This window comes from Aulonocara stuartgranti (assembly GCF_965226115.1).
Source record: "Aulonocara stuartgranti genome assembly, chromosome: 11".
NCBI classification, from domain to species: Eukaryota; Metazoa; Chordata; class Actinopteri; order Cichliformes; family Cichlidae; genus Aulonocara; species Aulonocara stuartgranti.
The window spans coordinates 3532691-3550244 of NC_138947.1; the positions used below are offsets into that span (position 1 = coordinate 3532691).

General features: G+C 42.1%; 1 protein-coding gene across 1 annotated transcript; it reads right to left on the bottom strand.

Annotated features, from left to right (window-relative positions):
* Positions 1-2467: 2467 nt before the first annotated feature.
* Positions 2468-16766, bottom strand: rab11al (RAB11a, member RAS oncogene family, like). The gene is made up of 5 exons (XM_082552516.1): positions 16505-16766; positions 11342-11537; positions 9342-9535; positions 7446-7526; positions 2468-4186 (listed from the first exon to the last, which is right to left on the bottom strand). Exons 1-5 carry the CDS (start codon positions 16542-16544, stop codon positions 4047-4049), a joined length of 651 nt encoding a protein of 216 aa, XP_082408642.1. The 5' UTR covers positions 16545-16766; the 3' UTR covers positions 2468-4046.
* Between the last annotated feature and the right edge of the window lie 788 nt (positions 16767-17554).

Below are 17554 nucleotides of genomic sequence, written 5' to 3' on the forward strand. Positions count from 1 at the left end.
AACAACAAAAAAAAGGAACAAAAAAACCTTAATGCACTCCTTATCTCTTAGTCAGTTTTGCAAGTGAGCTTTAAGTTTGTTTGTTTTTTGGACAGAATTTGCAACAGCTTTTTTTCAACGTAGACTATATTTGAGTTCTTCCACATACATTTATAGAAAGTAACTTAAAATGAATAAAAAAACATATTACAGTTTCTCAAATCTATTTTGCTAACATGGGTTATTATTTCATAGAAAGCAGAGGAAAAAAGTCAGTATCTGGATGTTATTTATGAAAAGTAAAAAAAAAAAAAATGAAGCAACATATTTATGAGTAACCTCAAGACATTTTGTTTTTTAATTAAAATTACAAGAAGTTAATATATTTCTAAACACAGGGAAGTCAGTTTCTACTAATAAGTAAAAATGAGAAAAGATGTTTAGAAGTTTTATTTATGAAAGTTACGGGAATGCGTTTCGTCCGTTTACTTCGTGGTGAATGACGTGAATGGAGCGAGAGTTCTCCGTAGCTTAAATTTTAACTTCAGACATGCACTATTTCAACACCAGTGCATTCACAATGGAATAATTACAGAAAATAATATAATATTTTTTAGAATTTGGAGATATTTTAGTCACAGAGCATCAATTTTGTGCCTCAATTCTATATTTTTCCTGCATCAGCATTCTTTGTGTGGTGCTGCTTGCTGTAACCCCCTTCTCCCCTCTTCAACTAACCCCATGTTACTGACTGAAACACATTACTCATTTCCTCTGTAATCTAAACTCGCTTTTACTTATCAAACGTTTAAAAAAAAAAAAAAAAAGAAAAAAAAAAACGTTACAACTGCAGCGCTTGGGATGAATGAGCAGCTGTGACCCTCTCGCCAATAGGGCCACACACAAAACTTGTACACACTTTCATTCATACTTTTTCTACATCTGCTACTCAGACAGTTTGAGATCAACGACGAAGGAGCAAAGCTTTCTCTTATGGGTTAACTAGGTGAAGTTCAAGTGGCAGCATCTAGGAGGGGACAACAGTGCACTGTGTAGTAGATCTATGTAACTAGATGCACACATATACACACACACACACACACACACACACACACACACAACAGATTCATTACCGTGCTAGTTTGCATGTATGTTGTATGGTCACTTAGATGGGAGAAATGGTGCAGGCCTGACTAACACTTGGGCCATTTCTCCTCTGTAGATTTTCATAGTTGGAGCCTCTTTGGAAAGTGGAAAGTTGACTTGAGTTTGGAGCCAGACAAAGTCCATTTCAGTCCCCACGTCAACGTTCCGGGTTCCCCGTTTAGTGATGAAAGATTGCTTGTGACACGCAGGAATTAACTCAAAGTTCTTGGTTTGTAAAAGACACGATACAGTTTTAAAAACTTGGCAAAAATGATGCACGTTTTCTGCTGCATGTAGAGGTTGGGGACTGAAGTGGCGCTCGCTGGTGAAACTTGCAACCGTTTCCAGAGAGGCCGATGCAGTCTGACAGTTTGTCTTTGGTAGCGTTTCCAATTTTTCCAGCACAGTAGAAGTGTTTCATACCGGTCTAATAGTGGTTGTAGTGCATTAGTTTTTGGGCCAGCATCAGCTGGCAATAGTTTCTGGTTTCTCTGTGAACAGTGAAGGAGGGCTGCCACTGCGGCCCTCTGTGGCTGACCGTCAACTTTGATGGATGGGAAAAAAAATAAATAAAAAATAATAATAAAGAAGTCTTTGAACTCTGTTACAGTGTGCCATGCCCTACAAGGCATGTGATATTGCAGGTTTATTTCTTATAGCACATGCTTTTTTGTGAATTACATTTTTTGGAGACATTTTTATTATTATAATTATTATTATTATTGTATCTGCGCCATGTTAGTTCTGGTTCTTTGTTATTTTTTCAAGATTCAAGATGTATTGTAAATGTTTCTAATAAAACAAAAATGAAATGACCTCCAATCGATACCAGTCGTTTTTTCCCCCCTTTGAAACGGGAGTTCTCAATTGTCACATTTTAATTTCAGCGATCAGAGGAACGTGTCATTCTAGAGCACTGTGCAAATGTCGTATTAAATTAGAGCGTACATTAAGGATTAGGTTACTAAAATATAGCCCTGTCAATGTATCTGCACAAAGCAATCACACAGTAGCTAAAATCATAATAATGTATACTTTATTGATCTCTGTGGGGAAATTTCTCTCTGCATTTAACCCAGTCACTCTGAAGCAGTGGGCAGCCATTGGGTGCCCGGGGAGCAGTGTGTGGGGATGGTACTTTGCTCAGGGGTACCTCAGGGTAGCTGTTCGGTGGATTCGAACCCCTGACCTTCTGATTCATGGGGCCACCACTCTACCTACAGAGCTATCCCGGCCTACATGACTCACTCAATGAATTCTGCCTTTCTGTCAATAAAGAAGCCAGCTGCTTCAACCTGTCCGTGTTTAACAAAATCCCGAGAAGACACGAGAAGACAAAGGCTATAAGAAATGAGATTTATTTATACATATGCAGTCCAAATATACATATTAGAATAAATGTTTTAAAAGCCCTAACCTAACACCACCCAGTTTAAGACCTGTGAATTCAACAGAAGTCTGTGCTGATGTGGAAACACATCAGCAGGATAAACACCATCTGTGTCCATAACCTTTGGATTTAATCAAGCCCCTCCAAACGCTACCGTCCTTTCTCCCTTTTCTCATCTATTAAACTATTAGATGCTAACAAACCCAATCCTGACTCCCGATACAACCCCCCGCCCCACCCTTCCACAGGAAATAAAGACGAGTGAAAGTGAGGGCAGACCTCGGGGAGATCCCAGAAGGCAGAGTCCTGTTCCAGTTACATACAGTGTACAGGGAGAGATGGAAAGGAGTAGGTGAGCAGGCAGTGGAGGATTTCATTTACAGTAAAACAAGCCATCTCGGGTACATCAGAGACCAAGGGAGCAGGGCAGGGCTGAGTGCCCTCACTACCTCATCCCCTGAAATATTATCCAGCCATCTATCCTAGCTAGCAGGCAGCGGTAGCACAGGGCTGTCCGTGCATTTAAAACCAATTCCTTGATCTCTCCCTCTCCACGGGTTCAGGGCAGGGGTGAAATGGTCACGGGCAGAGCCAGTGCCGTGTGAGGAAGTTAACCCGTCCACTAGCGACGCAGCTATCCCATCTCATTTAGAGTTAACGCTTAGCAAAGCTTGGAGCATGACTCATCTGTGGAGTACAAAGTGTGCACAGAGCAGGAAAGCCTTCCAAACAAAGATCAAAAGCAATCAAAAAAGAAATTGCATGTCAGTGTTGGGAAGGGATGTTATTGCTCTGAGAGGCCTGGTGGAACACAACCAAATTCCAGCGTGTGCACTTAGGAAAAACGGCCTGAGCCCCTTGCCCCTACATCAGTGAGGGAGCATTACCCTTAAACATACACAAATAGGATTGTAGGCAAAAGCATTAAAAAAACAAAACATATATAAAACGAGCGAGCTCCCCTTGCTATGAAGAAATCAGAGTGAAAACTATAAACCAACTAAACCCTTTGGCCAAACAAGACATCAATCTAGTGTTCAATAAATATTAGAAGGGGACATTCTTTTCGGAAGAATCTACATTTTGCAAAAATGGGAAGGACAGTGGTTGCAATTCAGTCTCTTGGAAGAGGATTTTTACAGCCCAATATCCCGCTAGAGTGAAACTGAAAGGAACCATTTACTAGCTTGTAAAATAGAGCTTTCAAAGGAAGGACACGAAAGGAACCTTAATAAATTTTTTTTCTTAGATTGCAAATCAATTCTGATCATGTGCGTCTTTAATGAACAGTGCAAGTCACCCGTTTTCTTTCCATCGACACCAATCCTCCCTCAGAAAACGTCCCGCTTGCTTATTTAAACTTCACCATCCCCTCCTCTTCACTGTATCAAACAGACAAATCAGACCCAAGTGTCCTCGTGTGACTCTCTCTACCTGTCTCCATTTTCCCTGTCCATCTGCCTGTCTTTCCTATCTGGCTGTTTCCCCCATTTGCCTGGAGGTGAAGGAGGAGGAGGTCAGCGGGAAAGTCTCAGTTAGACTGGCAGCAAGCGCCCTTGTTGGATGAGTTTTGGGTGGGCTCAACGGTGATGGGCACTACGTTGGAGGCTGGTGAGAAGTCTGAGTCGCTGCGTCCTGACATCTGCCTCTGTGACACGATGTTGTAGATGGCTGTGATGGGAGAGAGAGAGCGAGAGGGAGTAAGTTACGTGTAGATGCCTATAAATCCAGCCAACAGTGGGACATATTGTGATAAGGACAAGCAGCATGGCAAACTGAACAACAACTGCTCTATCCAGACTCCTGGCAGCACTGACGGATTCTTTCCATCCTAAACTGGCATCGTTATGTCATGTGGCAGAATCAAGTCTCAATTTAGGCATTCCCCAAAGCTGCAAGATGCAATACATTTTATATTAAAATTGCAAGAACTGTGATCTGCTCCTCTGATCCTGCATGCTCATGCTGAGAAGCAGAGAATGCAACCAAGTTTCACAGGCGATACACAAGAAGCGTTCCAACACACAGCGAGCATCGGTTCTTCTCCTCATCCATCTGCTTCTACTACACTTCAAAACAGGGCTGTGAGAGTAATCAGATTTTAATTTCAGTTACTAACTTTATGTGTTTAAGTTAACAGATAATTGATTCAGATTTTTTTTGTCTGCGTGGGTTCTCTCCAGGTTTCCATCTTCCCTCCCACAGTCCGAAGACATGCAGGTAGTGGGGTTAGGTTAAGAGGTGAATCTAATTTGTTCATAAGTGTGAATGGTTGCCAGTCTTCCTGTGTTAGCCCTGTGACAGACTGGTAACTTGTCCAGAGTGCGCCCCACCTCTCGCCTCACGGCTGGGATAGGCTCTAGGCCTCCCAGCGACTCTGAATCGGATAAGGGGAAGATGATGGATGAATAGTTTAAACTAGAAATGTTTTGGGGGGGCAGGTTTCCTAAAGAGCAGTAACAAATCTTTATAGCAGTTCATTTATCCTTTTAAAGGCTCAAGTGGTTTAGTGGTCACCTCATCTTCCTGGTTTTAAACCTTCCTACCACCCAGACCCTTTCTTTGTTGCGTTTATTTGTTCTTCTTGTAGCTAATGTGTATGTTAGCTAGGGTAATCGGCCACAGGTGTGGATGTGGGTGTGAGTGGTTTTCTTGTCACTGCATGAGTGTGAAGGACTAGTGAACTGTCTTTCACCCCGTGACAGCTGGGTTAGGCCGTTTTCATGCTTGTCTCGTGACGATTTTCACGTCATATCCTGTGTTGTGAGGCACAATCTTTGTGGCGCGCCTCTACAATGGTGCAGGTTTTTACCATTATTTTAATGATACTCCTGCAGAGAAGCTCAGAGACACACTGACACACAGAGGGAGATTTTGCAACTCTTTGGAAACCTGAGTTTGTAAAAAGAACTTTGCAAAAAAACATTGTCCTCTTTATCAGCGTGTGTGATGCGATACTGTCTGAGACGCGACGCCTATCGTTTAGGAGGGAGCGGCTTCTTGTGCCTTAACGTGGGTACACATGGCTGAATCTTTGTGACGATGGCACAGCAACGAGTGAAGTGACCACTGCAGAGGGTATATTGGCACCTTTAGGCTCCAGGGCCAAAAACCTAAATAAGCCGTTAAGAAAAGGCCTCATTTTGGTGTGTCCTTCCTAAACGCTCACTTTGTTCATCGTGAACCAATATGATGGAAGGGAATGTTTGGACAAAAAGATCCTTCTTAAAGAAGTTAATGTTGTTTGGCTGAGTGGTCTTTCAGTCTGGTTTCCGTATGTGAAGCTATGGAGAGATCATTAATGGTTGCAGCTTTCTTTGTCTGATTATCGAGGGTTTTTAATGTGGTCCACTTTCACCAGTGTGGAACTCAGGTGTTGGTCGGCTGCTGGCTCTCCCCATGTGCGCGGATCATGGAGGCAGAGGACCAGAAGGGAGTGGGCCTTGCAAGTTTGGATCCAACTTCCTACAGGATTCACCTCCCATTTTTTCCCCCCATACATTTGAATTAAAGTATACACAGGCTATATAATAGGCTCTACATAGTTTGTTAGCACGTGGGCCTCTTGTCCCATTGGTACCCACAGATATCTCTCTACAGAGGCTGCAAGGGAACAGTGAGTGCTCTTACAACACGGGCTTAGTCAAAACTTACTCCCTACCAGATAACCCCCATATCACGTCCCCCTTATTTTCATTTCCAAGGAAAACTCGTGCAAAAAGTCCCATGCTTTTAAAGTTCAATGAATGTAAGACATTTGTTTAATTTATGAATCACTGTGTTGAATAATCACAATAACAATTATTGACCAAAAGCATCATAGTTATGGTTTCTGAACACAATCAATCAAGCCTACGTGAAAATATTTCAACCAAACATTGACTTGGATGTCATTGGAGTGGTCAGGACTTGTGCAAACACCTCTGGCTTGCTGTTGCATACTCCCTCTTTAACTAAACTGCACCCAGATGTGGAACAAAATGGTCCTGAAATAAAAACTGCCTATGAAGCAAGAACATTTAAAGCAAAGCAAGGCTCGGCGCTCTGATGTGACGTGTCAGGTGGCAAAAACACAACTGATTACTACGAACCATACACAGCCCCAGCTGCAGTGCATATACACATGATGACCCAAGAACTATCCTCTGCTACATGAGCGATGACTTCTTTGCTCCAGTGGGTCTAAACTTCAGTTCTTACTAGCTTGCTGATGCACGGTTACTCTTCTCTCTTAATGAGCCAGTTACCAATGTTACCTAAATGGGGCTTGTTGGTTTGAAGTTTACGTGAACTAGAAATTACTGATAAAGCGGAAGAAAGGCTCAAACTGCCTGAGCAGAGTAAGAATACAAACTGGAAGAGGCGCATACGTGCAGGCTGATAGCCCTTGGGGCAATTCAAGTGGAAGCACCACTCACTGTTGGATTGTCCCTTTAGGCACTCCAGGGGTTGACTGAGTCACAACAATTGCTGTTTTTCTCCATGTTATCCAATCTTACACTTGTTAGTGTGGCCATATGCCTCCTAGGGAAACGGCTCATAGACATTCACTTAGGGAAACATTTGCGAACCCACATCACATTTTCTTTCTTGAACAAGTTGTAGATGCATCTGGTAAGGCGCATTTGTGCCATCTCTCAAAACCGACTGGTCTTTCAGTGTAGCAATTATTCCTGTTTTTGACCTTAAAAAACGATCAAGGTGGTATTTCTGCACACAGGCGTGGATGCCGAGGACTGATTAGATGGATTTTGCTGCCATCTAGTGGCAAAGGTAAGGTATTGTTAGATAAACTCAAAGACGAGAATATTTACGTATTCTCGTATATTGCATACAAAACCTTTTATTAAACGGTGCTTCTCTTAAGTACCAGAACACATTTTGATATGAGGTAAATGCAGTAGAAAATATCCACAAACGTGACACTCACCTGTGAGGATCGTCTGGAAAGCCAGCTCCACATTAGACGAGTCTAACGCTGACGTTTCCAGGAAAGACAAGCCGTGCTTCTCTGGAAAACAAACATGTACAAAAGACCAATTAGTGTTAAAGGCCAACACCATTCTAGCTTCAACATCGTCACTGAGCTGAGGTTTATTTTACTGGGACTGATTTTTTCCCCTGCATTATGTGCTCACTACAGGGCCTCTGCAGTTCTTTCAGCCACTTCCTGTTTGACGGCTCACGTCGTAGTTTGATGTTTTTGATTAAATTTATTAGTTGACGAATATTAATTAACTATTTTGATAACCGTTTATCCAACATTTGGTGATACATAGAATATGTCAGATAAATTCTGTAACTGTAATCCAGCTCGTCTATGACACAAATCTGTTTTCTGTGCGTGAGCACACGGTACATTCAGTCCTTTCCAAGTCTTCTTCCAGTTTTCCTTCCAGTTAAGAACAGAGGGTGTTGAATGTTGTACATGTGGTAAAATGTTAGCCTCTATAAATAAGTTGAATTTACATTATAAAAAGTGAAATGAATCATGTCAGCTAACATGCAAAGTGGTTTACTGGGTAAATCAACTGCCAATCTGATCAGCTACAGATATAAAACACATAGTTAAATAATAATAAGAGGCAACCTAGTCTGTGTGTTGTCTTCTTTTGAGAGAAGCCTTTACTATCACACTTTGCATGCATGTGTAAACCACATGGTCTTCATGTAAACGAGGCATCATAAATTAGGTCAGAGTTGCATACAAAAGTAGCAGCACTGACTGTTAAAACTCTCACAGCAACAATCACACTCTTTACGTGACTACAGACAGGAACAGGATTAGTGTCTTCAGTGAAAGCAGCAACACAGGTTAAAAAAAAATTCATCAAGTTCAAGTTCAGAAGTAAAGAAACCTCCAGCTGCTGAAAACCAATCAGCATGTCAAAAGCAAACAGAAGCCTTTACATTTTCAGTGTTAACAAATCCTTTTTGTGTTCTTTCATTAAAGTACTTAAACACATCCAAGTAAAAGAATTTACAGCATCAGAAGCATTGCAGACATGGGCAAAAACAAACGTGTGCACTGAAAGGCAGAGCGGGTTTAAAAAAAAAAGAAAAAAAAGAAAACACAAACAGTGTAAACAGAACTGAAATAAAACCTTTGACAGATGTAAACATATTAACCGTCAGGAACACAGACGGCATGTTGAAAAGTACTTAAGGACCCAATTAAAGCAGCTAGAGATCACTTCATCCCATGCATTCATTATCGCAGCTTTAACCTGATAATAATCTAATGAGGCCGTGTCCTAGAACCTCACAAATCAATACAGCACACATGCTCTGTGCACACAAGGTGTAGCATTTCCCCACACAAACACTTCACTAGTGCAGCCTGCCATTTATTAATGACCTCCTAGAAATACTGGAAATTTATTTTTAGCAGCATTATTCAATTACTAGTGGACAAACCTCTCACTCTTATTTTGAAAGTGCAGACACCTGAAGAGACATAGCTCACTGACCAGATGACTGTTGGAAGTGATGGATATCATTGAGCTGCTTTCTGAGTAAAGTGCCAACAATGCAGATTCTCCTCAACTTTACATTAGAAAAAATATATTTAAACCCTGCTACAAAACACTTTTACCCCCTATGGACAGTCCCCTTCATAACAACTATATGATGGGGGAACTTAGGTGGAGTTACCACCTAGACTGACAGGTGTCCTGACACATGGAGCTGAAGCTGATCTGCATCTGTGAACATCCTGTGGATTTCAGCTGGTTCTCGTGTTTTAAGTATCCTGGAGAATATTTACAGATGACTTCTGCAAACAGAATCTGGGAGAAACACTGCAGCGCTGTTACAGTTACGTTACCTGCAAAGGCCTTGGCCTCGTCCGTGGGCACCGCTCTCAGGTGGCGAAGATCACTCTTGTTACCCACTAGCATGATAACTATGTTACTGTCTGCGTGGTCCTGCAGCTCCTTCAGCCAGCGCTCTGCGTTTTCGTACGTCAGGTGCTTGGCAATGTCATAAACCAACAGAGCTCCGACGGCTCCACGGTAGTACCTGGACAACGTGAGATCAGACAAACAAGTTAGAAACTCAGGACGCGACTCGCTGTCGCAGCAGCCTGTAGCTATCAGGATTCACTGTGTGTGTCACACTGACTCAGCCAGCTCTGAACAAAGAAATAAGCTGTGAAGCTACAGCGACTGCACACAAAGCCCATAATGCAAATGAGCACTGACTTCTTGTTTTAAAAGACTCAGTGCGCTCGATTCCTCACAGCCTGTGGGGTCTTCACAAAGTTCATGCTGGTAAAGAGCGCAGCATCAAGGAAGATAACTTTAAAAAACCCCACTAGGAACAGAGATGACGAGCTACAGGCTTCCTGTCTGAAGGCAAACAAAGGTACATTTTGGAGTTTTAATTACTTCTGATAATCACTTTCTAGCCATTTTAAAATTGAGAAACGGACTAAACAGAATTCATGGATGGCCCTGATAACACACTCGTAATGCAGTCCAGTGTCATGCAGCTGTAGATGATGGTTTCGAGAAAAAAAGTTCAGTCACAAGTTAAAACTTTTAACGTTTGTATTCTAGAGCCCAGCCCTGCATTTCTAATGAGGCAAGAAACACTCTTGTCACCATCTCTTTACGAATGTTCAGGATTTTGAGAATGTTATTAAAAAAAAGAAAAAAAGTGGGGCACTAAAGTTAAACCTACTTACTCACCACTTTACTTTATATATTTGGGTTCAATGTCCTTCCATGGGCTCAACCGCTGCTATATTCTTATTTAAAAGGCTATTCTTGATCTGCTCCCGTCTATTCTCCTCTAGCCATCAAAGTATGAGAAGTTGTGATGTTTGGTCCTAAGAATTATTCACTCTGTCTTTACAGACTTTGAGCTCTGTAGCTTGTAATTTAGAGAAAAGAAAAAAAAACTGAAAGTAGCAGTAAAATTAAATAAATCTTAGGGAACTACTACAGATTCGGTGCATCACGCTTTCTTGTGCACATGCATTTGCGTGTGCACTCATGTGTATAATCCCTTTGTCTGACTTTGTGCGTCTAGGACACACCCTGCATCAAACCCAAAATATTAAGGCACACCTGTAGTAACATCTGCCCAAAATAGCCTTCACATCACCTGACATGCTCTCAGATTATCATAACACAAAAGCACTTTTTAAAGCCTAGTTGCAGCATCTGGACAAAGCATGAACATGCGATTGTTTCTGGACTGCTGCAGTTATTCAGCGAGGTTTTCCACACTCCTGTACCGCGCACCTCGTCTCTGTCGCCTTCTCAGATACTTCAAATCTCCTAAATGGTTTTCTGCTTCTGATTCAGATCCAACGCTCTTAAATTAGACAAGTTTCCCTCAGAAGAGCCGCTTTGTTTCCCAGTGCCTATTTAGGTTCCTACTATTCAGCAACTGGTAAGCAAAAATCATTGTTCAAGGGTATAAGATTCTGCCTCTGTATGGGAAACAAGTGCATTCACAGTACCAATAAAATAAATCAACCCTTCAGTTATAATGTTTTGTGCAGTTGTTTATTGCAATAATAAACTGCAGGTGTCACAAAATGCTACAGCACATTTAGACTCGTCTCAGGACACACCCTTTGGGAGACACTGGTCTAAGTAACCACTTGATTAGACAGAGACACTTGCTGTGAAGAGATCATGTTTTCCTAGTTAAAAGGAAGGAAACATTTAAAAAAGCCTTTTTCTTTCCTGTGCCACTTAATTCTATATGATTCTTCTAACTGATGCATGTGGACCTGTGTGTGTACAGGTAAAAAGAAAAAGGTTTTTACTTGTGTGAAGTGTGCATCTCTGCATGTGTGTGTGATGAACTCACGCTGAAGTGATAGCCCGGTATCGCTCCTGTCCAGCTGTGTCCCAAATCTGAGCCTTTACGGTCTTTCCCTCTACTTGGATGCTACGTGTGGCAAACTCCACACCAATGGTGCTCTTGCTCTCCAGGTTGAACTCATTTCGGGTGAAGCGGGACAGCAGGTTACTCTTCCCTACGCCCGAATCTCCAATCAGCACCACTGCAGGGAAATAAAGAACAAGAGGAACAGTCAGCAGAGTCACAACGTGTACTGTTAAGTCTGCCTGCAGGGGGTTGTTTGTGCTCGTCTTAATGCTACAGTAAAAAAATGCCAAAGGAAAATAAACTACACTACTCTATAAGTGGATATTAGGTGGGCGTGTTTTAGCACCACAGCTCACTTTACAGCTGCAGCTGGAAAAGCAAAAGTTCAGAAGGCCAACAGTCCATTATGCCATAAAGACGTTAAACTGAACAAGATGGAGTGATTCTTTTTCATTTCTTAATTACATTTGATCCTCATTTCTGTTAGATGGCCTTCCTCGCCAGTGACGCACATGTGTGGCTCCCAGGCAAAGCACAGCAGAAACTCAGGGGACTCCCACTGAGTACACAAAATATCAGAACCACCTGCTCTTTTCAGGAAATGCACGCAGGCTGAGCACAGAAATCCAGGTGAAACCGCTGACGTGCACTCATCAAATACACGTCAGGCACAGCAGCATTAGACTGAAGGGCAGAAGAACACTTTTAAACATACAGAGCTGAAACATGCGTTACAGCACACATGTGTAGCATTCACTGCATCAGTAAGCTGTCCCGATCGTCTTTAATAGTATTATTGCAAAGTAAACGTTTAGACATAAGAGATGTAGAACAAATTTTGGTGGCTGGTGCATCCTAAATAGATGAACAAGAAGATGAGTACATAACAACAGAAGTTAAACTGACAATTACAACACATAACAAAAGCAAAGAAATGAGCCACTTAAGACAAGAAAGTAGGTTTTCTGTCCTTTACCTTCCCCTCTGTGTCTCTGAGCCTTGAAGACGGTGCAATAATATCCCAAATAAACTAATGGACACAGCGTGAACACTACAAAACCCAAACATTGACAAATCAAATCTGTGCCAAACAATCAGAATGAAAACGTGAAGAAAGAGACCTCTTCACTGAGCCACTACAAAACTTATGACTGAAAATATGAAAATCTTCATACTAATATACAAGATAAGATCAGAGTCAAAGGAAACATTTACGATATATGATTTGATGTTTCAATTTCATGGCTCTGTTTCTTTTTAAAGGTAAAGTGTATTTTTGGCGAATGGCTTCTTGAGGCCCACCTGCAGTACCTTCACTGCCCGTACGTTGGGAATCGCTGCTCAAGTCAAACATTATAAACTACAGTTAAAGCAAAACTGTCAACAGTTGAACCTAAAGAGTTAAATCTTAAAGTCAGCTGAACACCTTTCCAACATTCATTCATCTCCTCTTGTCTTTTTCAAGGTGAAGCTGAAAGTGAAGCTTTCCTCCGTGTCTGTGCTGTAGAGGTGAAAGCAGAGACGGGAGCGCTTGCAGATGATCTATCAGAATTTCCCACAGTGGTCCTTTCTCACATGCCGCACACATCAGTAGACAGTAGGGTGTGCAGAAGGCACCACACATGATGCTGACTTGCTATATGATAACTGCACCACAGTATCTGCTCTACTACTCGCACATCTGAGACTTTGTACTAGCGAGCTGGCAGGTTATAGAGTGGTTAATGTCAGATCTAGCACATTCTTATGCATCAGTCTCTGGTGATATCTAGAAAAGTTCAGAAGTGGTGCAGTGCAGGTGTGAAAACTGCTTTTAACTTCAATGTCTCGTTGGAGAAAATTAGGAACTGAAAACAAGCGAGTCTCAGGTGGAGTCTTAATGATGTGTTTACACCAAACAAGAACACGAACGGAGGCAAACCAACAAAAGTTTAAAAAAAATGCTTCATGCTGCACAGGAAAGACAAAAAAATTATCAAAATTGTAGCAGATGTTGGTGAAAAGTGAAAGTCTACTGTAACTCCACTCCAGCTACTGGCAGTACTCTCCTCCTCCTCTTGTTGGCTGTTACGGGTAAATATTTGATCGTCTCCAAAAACCCTCCAGTGACTGTACTTGTGTGAATAACACAAGGCTTCATGTTTGGTGTGAACACACCATTCGGGACACCCTCTCTGTGACATCATGAAGATTGAAGAGTGTTAAAAACAAAAAAAAACTGAGAAACTGAGCGTTTTGAAGCCCGAGTCTTTGGCTCACAAGGATTACTGACTTACAGTTTTCAGACACGTGACAGAAAATAAAGAAAAGCATATTAGATCAACTTTCCCACTAAACAGGGTTTCATTTATACTTTAAAAAAAAGTGGAACCAGGATGTTTGTTTGTTTGTCACTTCCACATTTGTCAGGTGCATCACTCTGTCAAAAGGAACCTACCACCCCAGCTCGCCACTCCTACTCTTAGGTAACAGGAACTTGTTTGGAAAGTTCAAACTGCAATAACCAATCAACCGCTGCATCTGCACTCGCATTTAAGCAATGCTGTTCTTTCAAAAATGAAACCGTGTATTCAAGTTTTACCAGCACGTGACAGGCAGAAGTAGAAACAGCTCCATGTTTTCCTGCCTGAGTTAGATACTCGGGAATAATGACAATTTCAGAAGTACACAAGGACTATGCATCAGAACAGTGTGGGCATCCAAATAAAAAAAATTTAAAAAAGATGACGGTGTTACTCCATTTTGTCTTGCACAAAGGATCTTGGGCGGAGGACAAGAAATCATTATGCAACCTTTTCAAGGCCTCTCTCTGCCAACAGACAGGTAATTCCATGGCTGCGTTACACACCCATTCACTCACCTATTGTTGAGCTCAAATTCCTCCAAAAAAAGATATGACAGCCGTCTATTATACTGTACAATCCTGCACCCAGTACATGTGGGAGTGAAGAACGAAGCTAAAATAATACTGAGAACCCGAGTCTGTCTGTTCAGAGACATTAATGAATGTAATGATATCCCCTCGAGCGCCAATACACAGAATAAAATGACTATTATTAGGATTGCCAGGCTTGTTCTTGCCATAAAATGATAGTATTAAAAATACTTTTCTTTTTTGTTGTTGTTGTATTTTTTTTTTTTAAACAGAAGTTAATTTATTGTTTTTAAATGCCTGGGAATATGAAAGAAAGGCCTACATTTATGATAACAGACCCCAAACTTAACCTTACATAAGTGAACTAGTCCTGCTTAGATTATCATACACGAAGTTAATGTAGTGTTTAATGCTGAAGGCCAGCAGGATAATTGCTTTTTTCATCAGTATTTTTAAGAAATCAGTGGATGAGATAAGAAAAAGAGAGAATACATATGAAACGTGAACATGAGGTGAAGATGTGAAGTAGCACGAGGTGCAAAGAAAACCCCAGAATTCAGACTCATACGTGTCAAAATGTCTGTGAAAGGATGAGGTGCAGCAGGACAGCAGGACGACTTCCTGTGCCGATGTCTCCGTCAGTATGACAATGCTCATGTGACTCACTGCGAGCTCACCCAACCTGACTCACGCTGTCCAGCAGCAAGGTGCAACAGGAGCTTGTAAGGGGAAGAAGAAAAGAAAGCAGTGCAGTAAAAACCCTTCCCTGGTTTAAGTGGCGGCTGATAAACTTATCAGTGTTCCCACACTGCTGCTCATTATTCAGATAAATTTGGTCACCAAAAACCACGGCTACTCTGAGGAGGGTGAGTGAGCCCGCAAGTCTTTGCTTCCTCGTCCTTGACGAGGAGTTTCTCTGAGGCCCACTCGTGCAGGTATTTCCAGTTCGACAACACGTGCATGGTTGGTCTTCTATATTTAAATAAGCCTGCGAGTGCGTCGTTTATCACGGGCGATGACAAGACAACTTTAAACAATTGGTTCCAGTTACAATGCATTTGGCACTTTGGTGACACGATCTACGAAAGTGTATAAGCTTACAGTTTTATAAGCTGCGAGTACTTTTAACTCTTCACGCCTTTTAACAGCTCTGCTGGCATTTAAAGCAAGAAATCAAATCTAAAAATGTGACATTTTGCTTTGTATGATGTGCCAGCAAACATGAACGTTTGTCCCATCCTCAAGTATCAATGTTTGTATTGATTTCTTTGTTACGGCCTTGGTGCCTTTCAGGCAGACAACTTCTAAGGTTATTTAATTTTAAGAAATATATGTTTAAAATCCTATGAACAGCAGCATAAGCACACATGCAGGAAGTGAAGGCCATGCCAATAAAACAGGGGTCATATTTCCTCCTCTTCCTAGAGGTTGGTGGACATTTTGTGCCAATATATACACATATATATGAAAATAAGGATGTGTTGTTAATCTGTTTTTAATCAAGTCTGTCAGACATCTGCAGAGCAGTGACATACACTTTAAATATTATCTGTACACCTGCAGGAAATACAGGATCAGCATTTCCTGCTCATCCTTGGTGGGGTGGGTAGACATTTTGTTCCAATATACAAAACTAAATTGTACTCTTTGAAAATGAAACTGTCTTGTCTGTCTCAGTCATGTCCTCTGTGCCTAATTAAGGCTTTCAGAAGTCGGACAGAGCAAAACAAATACAACAAATGAAGCAAAGACTTGTAATTTCAAGGTATCCAGGGAGGAACCAGAGCATATTAGCAACTTTTAGTGATCACAGAAAGGGTGTGATTGTCACAGAAAGCGGTTTGGTGAGATTTTCCGAAACTTTGTGTACATTCAGACTCAAGTATTCAGCCCTGACTCTAAGAGACCTCCGAGCCACATCGTACGATCCCCCTGTTGACCAACGCCGCATCCCAAGACGATTGCATCATAGGCCTGCAAGATGATGACTCCCCGGCAGATGCTGCTTAACGCCATACATGAGAGCTCTGAGCTGCCTCCCATTCTTCCAATACCACGGCTACGAGTGAGGCTATAAGCCCACTTCATAACTTGGGTTATAACTAAAAGCACTCGAAGTTACAGGTCGATTCAGGTGCCGTCGAGTCGACGTGTGGCTTGCGTCTCCTTTCACCTTGTTGTTAGGCACGCCGCTCGGCATCAAATGACAGCCGCTCACAGGTGACGCGAAAACAGAGCCAGGAGGCTACAGGTTAGCGGCCGCTTACCTTTGAAGAGGTAGTCATACTCGTCTTCTCTGTTGGTCATAGTGTCTCCTCTGCTGTTTTACTCGAAGTCGAACAAACTTCTGGCGTATTCACTTTTACTTCGACAGCGACCCAGCACCCGCTCACGACTCCGACCTCGCGCGACCAGCGATTAGTTGTCACTCCGACGACAGCGAGGCTCGATTCGTGTCACACATGAATAGCTGCGAGCACAACTCCGAGCTCGGAAAGTTTCGCCTCCTCTTCCTCACTCTCTGTCACTTGCCATAACCGAAGCTGTGACGTCACGTCGAGTCATCAGTCCCGCCCCCCGCTCTCTCCCAATGGTCAATAGCTGCTCGACACCTGTCACGGCCGTTGATGTGATTGGTCCGCTGTGCTGTCGTTCACGATTTAGTTGCCGGTCGTTAACTGGGATGACGTCTGCAGCCCCAAGCCTCAACAGGTAATACCGAGCCCCAGACAAAGGTAACTTTTAAGCAGGCACTGACAGTTGAAGTTTTAGCCTGCAAAAATAACCTTTCCCCCAATAGGTATTTAAAATGTTAGTTTAAATAACCAAATCCAGTTCAGTTAAATCCTGTTTTATTTACATCAGCATCTGTCTTCTCAAGATGCCTGTATATTGTAAGGTTAAAATGCTATGATACTACAGAAAGAGTTCTAACAGTCATATAATCCCCTATGAGCATTCACCTGGCAATGGTGGGAAGGAAGAAGTCCCTTTTAACAGGAAGAAACCTCCAGCAGAACCAGGCTGAGGGAGGGGCAGCTATCTGGGTTGGTTGATGAGTGAGAAGAAATGAAGGGGGAGCATGGAGAAAGGTTATTACAGTTCACTAAAACACCTGCAACATACACCATGGCATTATGAAATCTTAAGCCTCTATTCCACTTGACTCTGCTTGATTTCAATCGTTTTCCCATTACCAACTCAATCTGTGTGGGGTCATTTGTATGTGACAAAAAACACAACAATGTAGGATGTGGAGGTGATGCTCAGTCTATGGCTTTTTTATTGGTTTTTGTGCAACCATTTCCCTTGTTTGT